General features: G+C 44.5%; 1 protein-coding gene across 5 annotated transcripts in view; it reads left to right on the forward strand.

The window, feature by feature from the left end:
* herc1 (HECT and RLD domain containing E3 ubiquitin protein ligase family member 1) overlaps positions 1 to 14,304 on the forward strand; it is an 84,880-nt gene that overhangs the window by 54,047 nt on the left and 16,529 nt on the right. For 3 of the 5 annotated variants that reach the window (XM_078173153.1, XM_078173160.1, XM_078173159.1), the window contains exons 39-58: positions 241 to 511; positions 606 to 816; positions 931 to 1,097; positions 2,177 to 2,293; positions 2,964 to 3,219; positions 3,436 to 3,557; positions 3,648 to 3,874; positions 4,246 to 4,514; positions 4,600 to 4,652; positions 4,765 to 4,965; positions 5,044 to 5,218; positions 7,312 to 7,579; positions 8,475 to 8,688; positions 9,271 to 9,530; positions 9,619 to 9,746; positions 10,900 to 11,036; positions 12,046 to 12,246; positions 12,366 to 12,496; positions 12,574 to 12,797; positions 13,474 to 13,594. In XM_078173153.1, the coding sequence (XP_078029279.1) occupies positions 241 to 511; positions 606 to 816; positions 931 to 1,097; positions 2,177 to 2,293; positions 2,964 to 3,219; positions 3,436 to 3,557; positions 3,648 to 3,874; positions 4,246 to 4,514; positions 4,600 to 4,652; positions 4,765 to 4,965; positions 5,044 to 5,218; positions 7,312 to 7,579; positions 8,475 to 8,688; positions 9,271 to 9,530; positions 9,619 to 9,746; positions 10,900 to 11,036; positions 12,046 to 12,246; positions 12,366 to 12,496; positions 12,574 to 12,797; positions 13,474 to 13,594 (3,753 nt within the window). The remainder of the gene's footprint in view (positions 1 to 240; positions 512 to 605; positions 817 to 930; positions 1,098 to 2,176; positions 2,294 to 2,963; positions 3,220 to 3,435; positions 3,558 to 3,647; positions 3,875 to 4,245; positions 4,515 to 4,599; positions 4,653 to 4,764; positions 4,966 to 5,043; positions 5,219 to 7,311; positions 7,580 to 8,474; positions 8,689 to 9,270; positions 9,531 to 9,618; positions 9,747 to 10,899; positions 11,037 to 12,045; positions 12,247 to 12,365; positions 12,497 to 12,573; positions 12,798 to 13,473; positions 13,595 to 14,304) is intronic. The other 2 variants (XM_078173167.1, XM_078173157.1) reach the window with 2 other exon arrangements.

Raw genomic sequence — 14,304 nt, forward strand, 5'->3', positions numbered from 1 at the left:
TATCGATCATCTCATTTAACTCTCAGCAAGAAAGCAAATTTCTGCAAAGCAAAAAAACAACTTGAACTTTTTCTTTGTTGTTACCTTCTTCTCCTGTTTCTATACATTTTATATAAATGGAATAATTAGAGCAATTAAATATGAAGCAAACATAATCTGTGCGCAGAGAGACAGCTGACACAGATCCAGGTCAGATGCGGGTCAGATTGATGCCAACCTGTTCTCTCTCCTGACATCAAGGTGTTACCGGAAGCACCCAGCGGGCACAACGCTGATCTGAATGCCAGCACCAGTGGAAGCACAGCTGCCACCTCGCCGGTGTGCCAGGAGGAAGTGGAGATGCGTGCGGCTCTGCAGTTCCTCATGCGCCATATGGTGAAGCGGGCAGTGATGCGCTCCCCCATCAAGCGAGCTCTGGGCCTGGCGGACCTGGAGAGGGCGCAGGCCATGATCTACAAGCTCGTTGTGAACGGGCTGATGGAGGAGCCCAGCGGGGGAAAGGCTAAGCCCGGTGAGACTGTGTGGAGGGTTGATTTACTGACTTTGTTTATTTGTTTTCTGAGAGTTCATTTTTACATCTTCGTCTGTCGTTTCGTCTCCCGCAGGAGTGAGGAGTGAACCGGAAGGTGAGGGGGAAGGTACAGAGGGTGAGCAGTTGGCACAGACCCCAGTCACCACCAGCCCCTCTGCCTCCAGCACCACCTCCTTCATGAGCTCCTCGCTGGAGGACACCACCACTGCTACAACACCCGTCACAGACACAGAGACCGTCCCTGCCTCAGAGTCCCCGGGGGTCATGCCTCTCAGCCTTCTCAGGTCAGAACAGATGGCTGCACATATTGTCAGCCAGCGAGTGTTAATCATCAGCTGTGTCTCTCATGTTTGATTAACTTGAGATGATTCTTTTAATGCTTCTGTGTGATGTCACAGGCAAATGTTCTCGAGCTACCCAACCACCACCCTCGTTCCAACCCGTCGAGCTCAGACTCCTCCTGTGTCCTCTCTGCCAACGTCTCCCTCTGATGAGGTTGGCCGCCGGCAGAGTCTCACCTCCCCTGACTCGCAGCCCTCCAGACCACAGAACAGGACGGGTACCTGTAAGTACGCCAGACTGCCATGCACGTAGATATCTGTTGTGCTGGTGAAAAGCTAAAACAGTGTGTCACAAATAAAAGCCAAAGAAAACAGCACAGTTTTTAGTTTGTTCACTGTGTTTTTGAGTTCATATTAACCAATAAAAGACTGATGGCTTTCATGACAACACAGAGTTTCCCTCAGGAATAAATTCAATGAACTCAAATTCCGTCCTAATTTCCGATCATCAGCACAACAGTGACTTTTTCCTCACACATGCCCTCCGGATTGACGGAGCTGTCAGCCTTGAGTTCTCCCACTTGTAAAGACTCTGGAGGTTGTCTTCTGTCCTGACCTTTAAACGTGCTTCTCTGATCAATCACCGCAAAGCAGATCTACAACCAGATCAATCAATCAGTGTCACCTGCTGAGCTGAATCAATACATCCTGACACATGTCTCGTAGCACTTTAAAGCTGTTCTTCTCTGAGCAGCTCCTTATTTTGTTTTTCCCCTGTGTGACACGATCCACAATCCTGCCAGTGGCGCTGCAGCACTCCACTGATCTACAGGTGGCGCTAATGTGGCAAGACGTGCAGCAATGCACCAGAAAAGGCAGGAAGAAGAAAACTGCAAGCTCATAAACATGGATGTAAACAATGCAGGTTTCATGCCTTTAGAAAAATAGGATTTACAAATGTTTTATGACGAACAAGATGCATTCAACAGGTTTTATAGAAGTCAAGGCTACACAGTGACTGTAAATGTAACTTTTATTTGATTTAAAGAAAACTTTTCAAGACACCTTTTAGTTATTAGATAAGATAAGATGAGCTTTATTGATCGCACACCGTGGAAATTCACTCGTTACAGCAGCTCAAGAATCAAAAGCAAAGGAAAACAGTGACATAAATACAAACAAAAGAAGAATTTATTTTGCAGCATAAACAAAAAAGTTTTCCATGCAGAACAACTGAGTTCAGATCATAAAAAAAAACTCACCAGATTATAATGTTGTGTCAACGACACACACAAAGTGCGATGTTCTAACCTCACATATTTCAGAATAATTTTACTCACTGTGGTGTTGTTATTTGATGCAGCTCTGTCGGACCCCAGCAGCAGGCTGTCAACATCTCCTCCTCCTCCCGCCATCGCTGTGCCTCTGCTGGAGATGGGCTTCTCTCTGCGCCAGATCACCAAAGCTCTGGAAGCCACCGGTCAGTCTCACTCAGGCTCCTCGCTTCCTGTTTGTTCCTTTATTTCATTTTGTATTCTTACTCTGAAAAACTGAAGTTCAGCAGATAACAAATTTCGACCTCTACATCACTAGAGTGCGGGAAGGAGCCGTGACTACTAGAGCTACAGCTAATGATACTGTCATCATCAATTTATCTATTGATTATTATTTTTTATAACTGATTGTTTTTAAAATGTCAGAAAATAGAATGAATGCTCATCACATCATTTCAAATCCAAAAATTGTAACTTTACAATGATATAAAACAGAAAACCAACAAAGCTGGAACAGTTATACGTTTTCAGTCTACTAAATTATGTTTAAGTGAATTAATGTTGTAGTGTAATTAAATTATTTTTGTGTATTAATGGCAAGTCATGAAAATGAATTCACAAAGCAAAGAAAATGCATGAATCAGAGGGTTTTACACAAGTGTGGCACTTATTTTGAAATCAGTAGTTGTAGTTTGAACGCTGATCTAATAAGCAGCAGGTCATATAAAAAACATTTTTATGGGTTTGACTCTGACCGTGAGGTGTGACTTTGACCGTGAGGTGTGATTTTGACCGTGAGGTGTGACTTTGACTGTGAGGTGTGACTTTAATCGTGAGGTGTATTGAGGGGTCCGGTCTGTGTTCCTGTTATCTCAGGTGCTCGAGGAGAAGCAGATGCTCAGAACATCACAGTGCTGGCCATGTGGATGATAGAGCATCCAGGCACAGAGGATGAACATGACGAGCCTCACACCAGAGGCAGCGGCGTTGGCGGTGACGGGTCGGATTCGTCCTGTCCGGGCGCGATGGCCTCAGCTGGAGGCAAATCTCTGGACAGGAGCCCGTACCTGTGCTCTCCCGGAGACATTGCCAGTGCAGACGCTTCGGAAATGGAGGAGGGCTTCAGTGAGAGGTACAGAGAGAGTTCTCACAGGAATGAGTTTTCATATTAGAGGTCTCCACAGATCCAAAACTGACAACATGAATAAGTTAACAAGCAGTTCACCGTCATAAAGAGCAGTTATAAAGTCGTAGAAACTAATTCCATGATGTCATTTGTTTATGTGCCTAAAAGATTAATCTGTAGACAGACAGACAGAACAACAGTAAAACTTTGTGTTCTCTGTAGTCCTGAGGGCCTGGAGCAGGACAGTGCATCAGCCTCCAGCGGCGGTCCGCTCAGAGGCCGCTCTGCTGCTGGCAGGAAACACCGCTTTGACCTGGCAGCTCGCACACTGTTGGCCCGCGCTGGTGAGAATATTCTACACATATATATTTAATCTTCACACTGTGTCCATCTCCCACTGCCTCAGTTTACTTGAACCTTCCTCTCCGTCTCAGCTGGACTGTACCGCTCGGTGCAGGCTCACCACAGCCAATCACGACGGGAGGTCTCATCGCTCCAACAGCAGCAGGACCCTGGCGCTCTTTACGACTTCAACCTGGATGAAGAGCTGGAGATGGACCTGGACGAGGAGACCATGGAGGCCATGTTTGGCCAGGACCTCGCCAGCGACACCGACATTCTGGGAATGTGGATCCCGGAGGTACTGGACTGGCCAACATGGGTGTGTGTGACTTTATGCTACGTCCAGAGGGCTGCCATCTTCATTCTGCTCTTTACCTGCCCTGCATCACTCTCACAGTTTATTCATTCTGTATCTGCACGCTGAACTGCTGCTTTATAAAACACTAACTCACTGATCTAACTGGCATGGAATGAAAGACTTAACTCTGAACAATAACACAAGTGTTACAACTGGCTGATGCTTTGAACTCATTAATGCAGAGCTACAGTTGATTCATGTTTCTAACACGTCACTTTGCACGGGTGCTGAACTGTGTCTAAACAACTTTGTCTCGTGTGTGTGTCGTGTTTGTCTTCATGTATGTGAATATGTGTGTGTGTGTTCCTCTGTGATTGCACCACACCTCGCAGCACGTGTGTGAGACAGACGATCGAGACGAAGTGGTGGTGTGCGAGCTGTGCGAGGCCAACGTGGCCAACTTCAATCAACACATGAAGAAGAGTCACCCGGGCTGCGGCCGCAGCGCCAACCGCCAAGGCTACCGCAGCAACGGCTCCTACGTGGACGGCTGGTTTGGAGGCGAGTGTGGGAGCGGAAACCCTTACTACCTGCTGTGTGGCGGCTGCAGAGAGAAGTACCTGGCCATCAAAAGCAAAGCCAAAGTCCCCATCGTGGAGAGGTGAGCACACCTGAGAATGATCAGGGGAACATTACAGGAAGTTAAACTGATAAACTCTGACGTGACTCTGTGACATGTTGTTCAGGTATAAGGGGCAGGCTCCCGACCTCCTGGGGAAGCAGGACAGTGTCTATGAAGGTGAGCTGTGTCGTGAACATTTCAACATGTGATGTGTTTAATGTGTCTCACACAGAAGTGTGTGTTTGTCTTTGATGTTTAACTGGTTGTGTGTGTGTCCATCCCTCTGCAGAGGACTGGGACATGCTGGACGTTGATGAAGATGAGAAACTGACGGGTGAAGAGGAGTTTGAGCTGTTGGCCGGCCCGTTGGGTCTCAGTGAGCGCAGGATCGTCCCCGAGGCTGTCCAGTTCCCCGACAGTGATCCGCTGGGAGCGTCTGTTGCCATGGTGACAGCCACCAACAGCATGGAGGAGACCCTGCTGCAGATCGGTGAGGAGGAGATCTCAGTACTCCTGGAGACATATCTAATGCATTGATGTTAAAATAACTGTGTGTGTTTGTGTTCAGGCTGTCAGACCTCAGTGGATAAGAGTTCATCAGGCAGAGTGACCCTCGGCGAGCAGGCAGCGGCCCTCCAGAACCCCCACGACCGAGTGATGGCTCTGAGGAGGGTGACGGCTGCGGCCCAGGTGCTGCTGGCCAGGACCATGGTGATGAGAGCGCTGTCCCTGCTGTCTGTCAGGTAGGCTGCACACTCCGTCTGTCAGTCTGTGCGTCTGTGTCCAGCTCTATTCTGAAATCAGATCTTTGCGGGTCAAAACTTTCTGTATTTCCACAGACTTCAGTCAAAAAATGGACTAAACAAATAAGTTGTCTGTTTAGCTGTTCGTACATTAAAGCCACTGGGTCTCATTCATGAAACGTGAGCAGAAGGAATTTGTGTGTAAACTGTTCACAGACGGAAGTTTACGTGCATGTCCACATTCATCAATATTTTAGTAGCTCCGATCTTTTCGTAGCTACTAACAAAATCTACTCCTCCTACACAATACACAGATGCCTTTGAAACACGTGATCTAAACTTGACAAAATATTAAAAATATAACACATTTAGTTAAATTAGTTGACAATTAGCAGGTTTAAGATCCTGATTAGGTTCATAATTGTGAATTATCTATGTAAATCGACTCAGTAGATTACACGTTCTTTCTACATGTTGAATGATGATAATAAAAATATCCGTAAGGACAGCCGGATCACAGCCTCTTCAGCCTTGGTGCCTGGGTTCAGCAGGAGAAGCTGAAAGAATTATTGAGACAACACGTTTTTTGTTTTTTTTTAATAAATCTGATTTGAAAAATGTTTAATTTACGTTGTATAAAACAGAGCTTTAGGCTATTAAGATTCAAATAATTTGAAGACGATGCATACAAACTGCTGTAGGCTATATGTTAGCCGTATCATTTGTTAAAATAAATGTTAAATAGCTCTATATTCCAACAGCCATCACTGATTTAGAGTTTATCCATTACGCACAAAACATCTCTGGTTTCCCATTCCCACTTCATTCAAAGCCCCACAAATGTTTGGTGACCGCTACGCTATCAATGATGGTTTTCAGAATGTATTATGATACAACACCTTACAGTCTGGGTTTCATGTTGACTCCAGTGGAGGCATGTCACTGGCTCCATCAGGAATAATTCCTGACAGAGAGGTCTCCCCAATTATGCCAGCGATGCGCTCGTCTGCAGCAGATAGTTGTGACTGTGAGCCTCCTCCTCCTGTGGCCGCTGTATTTTTGTGTGTGTGCTTATGCGTTTCTTTGCCTCCAGTTTCATATCAAACCATTTACGCTTCACCTCTGACATGGTTCTTTGTGCCACGGAGACAACATTAACAGCATCTGTTACCTCCCTCCAGGCCTTTGCTTTGTCTGTCCCTGTCACACCACTACTAACTGAAGAAAATAAAAAAAGTCCACTTCACCCAAAATTATTTCGATTTCCGCTTCGGAAAAATTATTTTTTCTTTCACTGTCTTTCTTTCTTTGCGCCATGACTGACAGGTCGACTGGATGCACTTACACCTCCTTATATGGTGGTCATTGGCTATTCGTGGGCGGGGATTTATGCTAATTGATGATTACCGGGGGCGCGCTGTCACTTTACGATGGATTGGCATTCATGATCATACACACGTGTTTACGATCAAATCTGAGTTTCCCACGGCGTTCCTGAATCCGGAGTAGGTTTTTAGTAGAGCAGGCTTTTATGTGCAAATCTACACACAGATTTACTCACTTTTCATGAATGAGACCCACTATTTGTAGGACTTGAAAATTCATGACTGTGGTGCCCCCTGGTGGTAGATTATCAAATGAAAGACTTTTCTTTAAACAATATATGTCATCAGAATATTTTTGAAAAATGCCATACTTATTAAAAAAAAGTGGTTTACATTCAACAAATTGGCATAAAGATAATTAATTTGGGGACGATGTCTCAGACAAAATGAATTGCTCAGATGTGCAGTATATTTCACTAAATTTTTTGAGCATCTGTTCTTCATTAATAATGAAAAACCTGTTCAGCCTTTACAGCTAATCACTAAAAACTGCATATTGTGAAATAAACCACATTAATAAAATACAAGGCTGATATAGTCACAAAATATTTTATTCATTATAATGCCTGTAATAAAAACATTTTAAAAAAGCCATTTAAGCCATAATTTTAATATTTTAAAAGTCTTCCTAAAATACACCTAACAGGTAGATGGAAGTAGGTCTCTGATGCCTGATTTTACATGACGTCTCTCCTCCCTCTCTCACAGCGGCTCGAGTTGCAGCCTTGCAGCAGGTCTGGAGTCTCTGGGTTTAACTGACATCAGGACTCTGGTCAGGCTGATGTGCCTGGCGGCAGCAGGCCGAGCCGGTCTCTCCACTAGTCCCACATCCGGCTCCAGCCACGCTGAGAGGCCCCGCGGGGCCGCCAAGGCCAGCAAACCCATCTCCTGTTTGGCTTACCTCAGCACAGCTGTGGGCTGCTTGGCCTCCAACAGTCCCAACGCCGCCAAGCTGCTGGTGCAGCTCTGCACTCAGGTACACAACGTTACTCATCAGCCTGGTTCTCTTAACTCATGTCATCGCTTCACTGAGATGATTTTACAGGTTTTACTGATTTTAAACAGATCAGGGTGCAATGAAGTCAGACATTTTGCCTTTATTTAGATAGAAGACAATGGAGATATGAGAGTAAATGAGGAGATAGAGATGAGGGATGAATTACATGGTCAGTCAGTACATTTCCAGTCACAGTGAAGTGGAGCTGCAGTCCCAGCTGGACGAGGACATCTAACTGGCCTACTGTCCTTGTCCCAGTATACAAGCACGAGAGGGGAATCCATTTATTGAGCCAAGTATGTGCGACTCCTCTACGATAGGTGGAGATATGCCCCCTTTCAGCTTGTTAGTATTGGACCTTTTTCCTGTTGACCTATTACGTCACAGACCAAACAATGGACAAACAAGTTAGCTACGGTTAGCTAGCAGCTAACTGCTACCATGGTGGACAACTTTACAGCTCTGTACATTTGGTCCGTCCAAAAAGTCACGGCTCTGGATGTAGATTTCTCCATGTTGTTAGCGGCTTCTTCTTCTCTTACACATTTAATGCTATTGGACTTCCGGGTCAAAGCCCGGGGCGGAAACTGTGGAGCATGCTCAGAGCGCCTCGGCCAGTTTGGGTCTGATTGACTGTATACATGCAGGAGTCACATGATCTGGGTGTGTTAGTCCCACTGTGACACATTCACTGCAGGACCATTTCAGTGTGTTTTAAAGTCTGGTTTTAGTCAAGGCTGACAGACCTTCAAGTTTAAATGTCCTGTTTCTTCTGTCCTCACTGGTTCCTGATCGGCTCCCAGTTATCTGTTTAAAATAAAAACTGCAGCTTTATAAATTCTCTCTGTATAATGCAATAACTCTTCCTCTCCAGAACCTGATCTCCGCAGCTACCGGTATGAATCTGACCACCGTGGACGACCCCATCCAGAGGAAGTTCCTGCCCAGCTTCCTGCGCGGCGTGGCTGAGGAGAACAAGCTCGTCACATCTCCAAACTTTGTGGTCACGCAGGCTCTGGTGGCGCTGCTGGCAGATAAAGGAGCCAGACTCAGACCTGTGTATGACAAGGCTGATATGGAGAAAAGAGGTTTGTGGACATGTAGAGGAGCAAGAGATAGAAATAACCCGGTGATCAAATCTGTCACTGTGTCTGAATGTTTATTCTCACAATCAATCATTTCAAATCGATAGTTTGTGTGATGGTTAAATATCAGATACTGTTTGTGTAAGTTGATTTGCTGCTTTGTTTTCCTTTCATATTTTCCAATAACTCTTATATTGAGTGATCAAACATATTGAACATGACACTGCCGTGATTAATGAAGCCACATCATGTACTTTTATCTTTTAAGATGTGTCAAGTCATTTTTTTTGTGGCTCCAAAAGTTTTTCCTTTTAATTTGAGTGTTTCAGTGTTTTATTAGATAGTTTTGATCATCTCATAATTAGTATTTGTGTATTTGTGGAATTCATTTAGTAATAATTCATCAGTGATGTCTGTGAAGCCGTCACACACACACACACACGGCTCATGTGTGTTCCAGTTTGTGTCTCTGTTCAGTGCGGTCACTTCTCTGTGCCTCCTGTGTTTTCATGTTTGTCACTTTCATTGTTGCTCCTTCTCTCACTCACCGGGAAATCTTGTCACCTTCTGTTCCGTGTCGAGCAGGTCTAATTGCGCATTTGTATGCCCATCCTTCCCATAATCCCTCCGCTGTAGGGCCTCTGGAGCTGGCCAACGCTCTGGCGGCCTGTTGCCTGTCCTCCAGGCTGTCCTCACAGCACCGTCAGTGGGCCGCCCAGCAGCTGGTCCGCACACTGGCCGCCCACGACCGCGACAACAACCAGAGCCGGCCGCAGACCTTTGCCGACATGGCAGGGGACCTGCGGAAGTGCTCCTTCATCAAGCTGGAGGCTCACCAGAGCAGAGTGAGTCGATATAGGAAGAGGATCTGCCTCAGAGCTCAAAGTGTTTGATGGAAACTGTTTGGTATTAAATCAAGTGTGTTTCACTCAGGTCATCACGTGTGGGTGGTGCAGTAAGAAAGGCCTGCTGGCTACGAGTGGCAACGATGGGACGGTCAGGATGTGGAACGTAACCAAGAACCAGTACACCCTGCAGCAGACCTGCATCTTCAATAAGGAGTAAGGCCTCCTGACACACAGCACAGTCTCAGTATTCTGCATGCACACACCTCAGGATGTTAAAGTGATAGTTTGGATTTTTTAAAGTGGGGTTGTATGAGGAATCTAAAGTCAGAGTGTTATCTACAGTAGATGTCAGTCAGCTCAACCCAGGTTTGGAGACACAAAACGAATTTTAGCCACCTAAAGAAATGAATATCAGTTTAAGTGTACGCTATATTTAGAATATTTTCACAGCTTTACCTTTCTGTCAAACGGCCCTTTCCGACAGGTAACTGAAGCTGAAGTTTATGCTCTCTTTAAAGCCGCCAAACTCCTCATGTGTTAGCGTGTGACTTTGATGCATCCAAACTTACCCTTGAAAACACCAAAGCTACTTAGCAGACTAGCATGTTAGCAGTTAGCTTGACAGCTACAGTAGTTTACTACCTAGCCGTGCAAGTATTCGCTATGCTATCTGCCTTGGCGCTGACATGTGACAGAATCAAGTGTTTTGCAGATTAATTTTGCTGTGCCACCTTCTGGTGCAACCAGGTCTGACATGTAATATGAAAGGTTTCAGGGCACCTGCAGTTAATTATAATCAGACTCTGCAGTCTCCTCAGCTCTAGCATTGTAGCATCTTTTAGCTAATTGTTTTAGTTTCACGGCCTTCCAACTCTGCTCTGATCACATTTGTTTCAGCCTAACAGCTCTGATAAACCCACTTCCTGCCCAGCACCAAGAGACAATCAGAGAAAGTTATCAACTAGCTGGTCAAGTGGAGCGTTTCTCAGCTAAAGAGTCAGATATATTTCTCGGAGTTAAGACCCATACACGCCAAACCAACGTCGGAGAACTAGCAGCGACAAGAGCCCCCTGCTGCGTCGCCTCATTTTGCCTCTCTCGGCCAAAAAGTTGCACATGAACACACCAAACCAACAGCCAAAAAGCGTGCATGTTCTGCGCCTGCGTTAGAGGACATGCTCCTCCACACCAGCAGATGGCGGTCGTCTGTAATCAGCAGTCAAAAAGTGAAACAGGACATTAACAACCTCATTACAGCTTTATAAAGTGACAATATGTCAGATGATTCATCACCAAACAAATAAATGAAAGAACGCGACTTTAAGATCTTATTCTCATCTGTGTTTCTTCTTTGTCCTCTCATCAGTGACGGCTCTTCAGAGGAGGGTGTGTCAGGTTTGGGATCTCCCAGCGACCCCTGTCTGTCTCCTCTGGCCTGGAGTGTCACTGGAAAATATCTGGCGTCTGCCATGGAGAAAATGGTCAACATCTGGCAAGTTAACGGTGAGCATTTATTTCTTTAAGCTCCTCCGGGGTCTTTACTATGTTTCAGTTTATCAGACAGTGTGATAATGATGAGCTCAGTTTGAGTTGTTCCTAAAAACTGTTCCATTATAAAACATGGCCCTGCCTGTATCAGTGGTGTGTGAGGTCAGCAGAATATGAATGAGACCACATTAAGATTTTATAGCTCCCATTAAAAATAGATGCACTGGATGTGGTCCAATCATCATTTCCTGCCTCCCACCACACGCCCTGCAGCATGAACCATCTGTCCTCGGCTACTTTCAGTCGCCTCCAGAACAAACGTCCACAATCACATTGATATTAGCCTCCATGAGCACATTGAAATGTGACTGTGTCTGAGCACTACCGTCTCTCTGTGGGCGTCATTGTTCAATTAGTTCAAGCCACAGTCCATTATAAACCTCTCAATAGATGTTAATGCAGCTTTTAAAGTATAAAACTAAATATACGCTGCTGTTAGAAAGTTTGGAGTCAGCTGTTAGTTTGTTTTTCCTCTTTCTCTCAATAATCACTGTGTTAAAGGTCCAGCGTGGGATTTAGGGGGATATATTAGCAGAAATGAATAAGTAAATAATATAATGATGATATTTATTTGTGTGGCACTTATCTAAACAAGGTTACACAGTGCTTCACATAGTGCATAAAAAAGACAACAAAACAATACAATATTAAAAAAAGGTTGCCTTCAATTTTTTATTAGATAATATTTCAGTCAGGAGAGAGATGTTAATATACTAAAAAGAATACTTATTAACATGTGCACATAAAAATGAAAAATGTGAAAAGTCTTTGGTGATTAGACGCCATAAAGATGGTATGATTTAAAGAGGGTGATGAATCCGTAGTTTAATCCCACGACAATCCTGTGAACAGCCTGTGACGTCCTGGAGGGACTGTGTTTCAACAGTATCGTATATTCTCACTGTAATAAAATGACTCTGTTTACGGCTCCACACTAACTGCGACCTCCTCTTCCTCCTCTCAGGCGGTAAGGGCCTGTTAGACATGCAGCCTCACTGGGTGTCGGCGTTGGCTTGGCCTAAAGAGGAAGCAGAGTCTTTGTGGTGCGGGGAACCCAAAGACATGCTGCTGGTGGGACGTATGGACGGGTCTCTGGGCCTCATTGAGGTGCTGGATACCTCCATGATGCACCGCACCGAGCTGGAGCACTGCTACAGGAAAGATGGTACGAAGAGGGAGTGAGTGAATGAGTGATGAACGTCTGTGCTGAGTGTTTCTGTGGTCACATGTGACTGAACACTCTGAAGAGTATTAACTAATGTTTGATAATGACTCATCTCTCAGTGGCGGTGATGCACATAGCCTGGTACAGTGAAGACAAGCCTTTTGCTGTGGGCTACGCAGATGGCAAGCTGCTGATTGGATCCAAAGAGCCTTTAGAAAAAGGAGCCATCGTGGTCATTGATGCACACAAGGTAAATTATTTCTACTTATTTCTACTCTCTCTCAGACTCTCCTCAGAGCTGACTCTCTCTGCGTGATGTTTTTACAGGAGTCCATCACCAGTATGAAGTGGAGCCCTACTGGGGAGATCCTGCTGACTTGTGCCAAAGAGGACACAGTGAAGCTGTGGGCCAGTCCCGACCCTCACTCCAACTCAGGCTCCGGCTCCAGCTGGCGCTGCCTGCAGAGTCTGAGACATCCCTCCCCGGTGAACGGTGTGGCCTGGTGCAGCCTGCTGGGACGCGGCCCGAAGGCCCTCAGCATGTTGGCCATGTAGGTCGCCCTCAAATACCAAGAAGTTTGATTACTTTCTGCTTTTATTAGAGAGTTAATGAGTGATGTTCTCTTCTCCTCCACACATGCTGACACCATCATTTAAAGTCCCCCCTCCACTCAAATATATTTTTCTTCCATTTATGTCCCATAAAATCTCTGACCTCGACTAGACTGACTTGTATCTGTGCAGACTTTGTCACTAGAGAAGTGTTTTAACAGTCCTCTACTGAAGCGGTCGCTGTCTGTGTACTTCCCTAATATCTTAGACTAAAACATACAGCTATATGAGGTACATCACTAATATGTCAGTACAGAGAGCAGAGTTAGCATTAGCATAGGGACAGTTCCAGTGGCTAGAAGTCGGACAGTCACATAAAGTGCCGCGGGGGTAGCGCATCCAGGAGCGCTAAGACATGTCTAGCTGCCGCTGGTGTGGGGTTTACACATTGAAAATAATAGGGGCGTATTTTTTGACACATGGCGTTTGTCGCCGGTGTGTTTTGGCATTTAGACATTAAAAAAACATTCAAATTAAATGTGAAGACAATAAAAACAAGAAGCAAACGCAAACAAATAAATAGACTTTAAACTAAAAAGATATTACGTGTCTAGTATTTACAAAGAAGAATATTTCTCAGGGAAAGTTTTCACGTGTTGCTCTATTTTGTTTCAGATGCTGTCAGAACGGTCTGGTCACTGTCTGGACTGTTCCTCAGGACATTTCTAACTTTCCAGAATCCTCTTCGTCTGAGTCGGAGGGATGGTGGGAAAATGAAACAAAACCCAAATTCATGGTGCGTAACGTGCATTCATGAAGAATGAGATGTTATTTTTGCTTTTGTCATATTGATGTTAGAAGGTAAACAAGGTCACATAAACAGCATTTTTACTGTTTATTTTAAATTCCTGGATATTTGATGGATGTTGATTGAAATGATCTTTGCCTCAGCTTCTAAATATTTATGACCACACCAGCAGATTCAAACCAAAGTGTCATGCTGTTTTTCTCTCTCTCTCAGGGCTGATACCCAGTAGTTTCAAGCTTTGTTTGTTTTTGTTTTCCGTGTTTATTCATTCTGTTAAAACTTGGTATTTTGGCAGAGTTGCAGATAAAATAAAACGACACTAACATTATTAGCATCATAATATTTGTAGAATTAGATTCCAGAGGTGGCTGCGTAGGATTGTTTCAGACTCGTGTGAACATTTCTAATAACTCCAGGGCATTGTAAAGTCCAAAGGTCAAAATGTATTGAAAGAAGAGAATGTTATCATCTCCAAAATTTCAAAGTTCTTCTTCAATCCAATTTTTTTATTTATATTTATTAATTAAAAAAGTTGATCCAATAAAAAAGAAGACTAATTTTATCTGATGAATCACTTTATTCAAAATTAGAATTTTGTTTGAGGATTAATTTTTTTTTAGGGTAATGATGTCATAAAATATGGCAACAGACATTTGAAACTTCACTTGAAAACCACAAAAATGTAAATCAGCACATAC

Source organism: Epinephelus lanceolatus, chromosome 2 (genome assembly GCF_041903045.1).
Source record: "Epinephelus lanceolatus isolate andai-2023 chromosome 2, ASM4190304v1, whole genome shotgun sequence".
NCBI lineage: Eukaryota > Metazoa > Chordata > Actinopteri > Perciformes > Serranidae > Epinephelus > Epinephelus lanceolatus.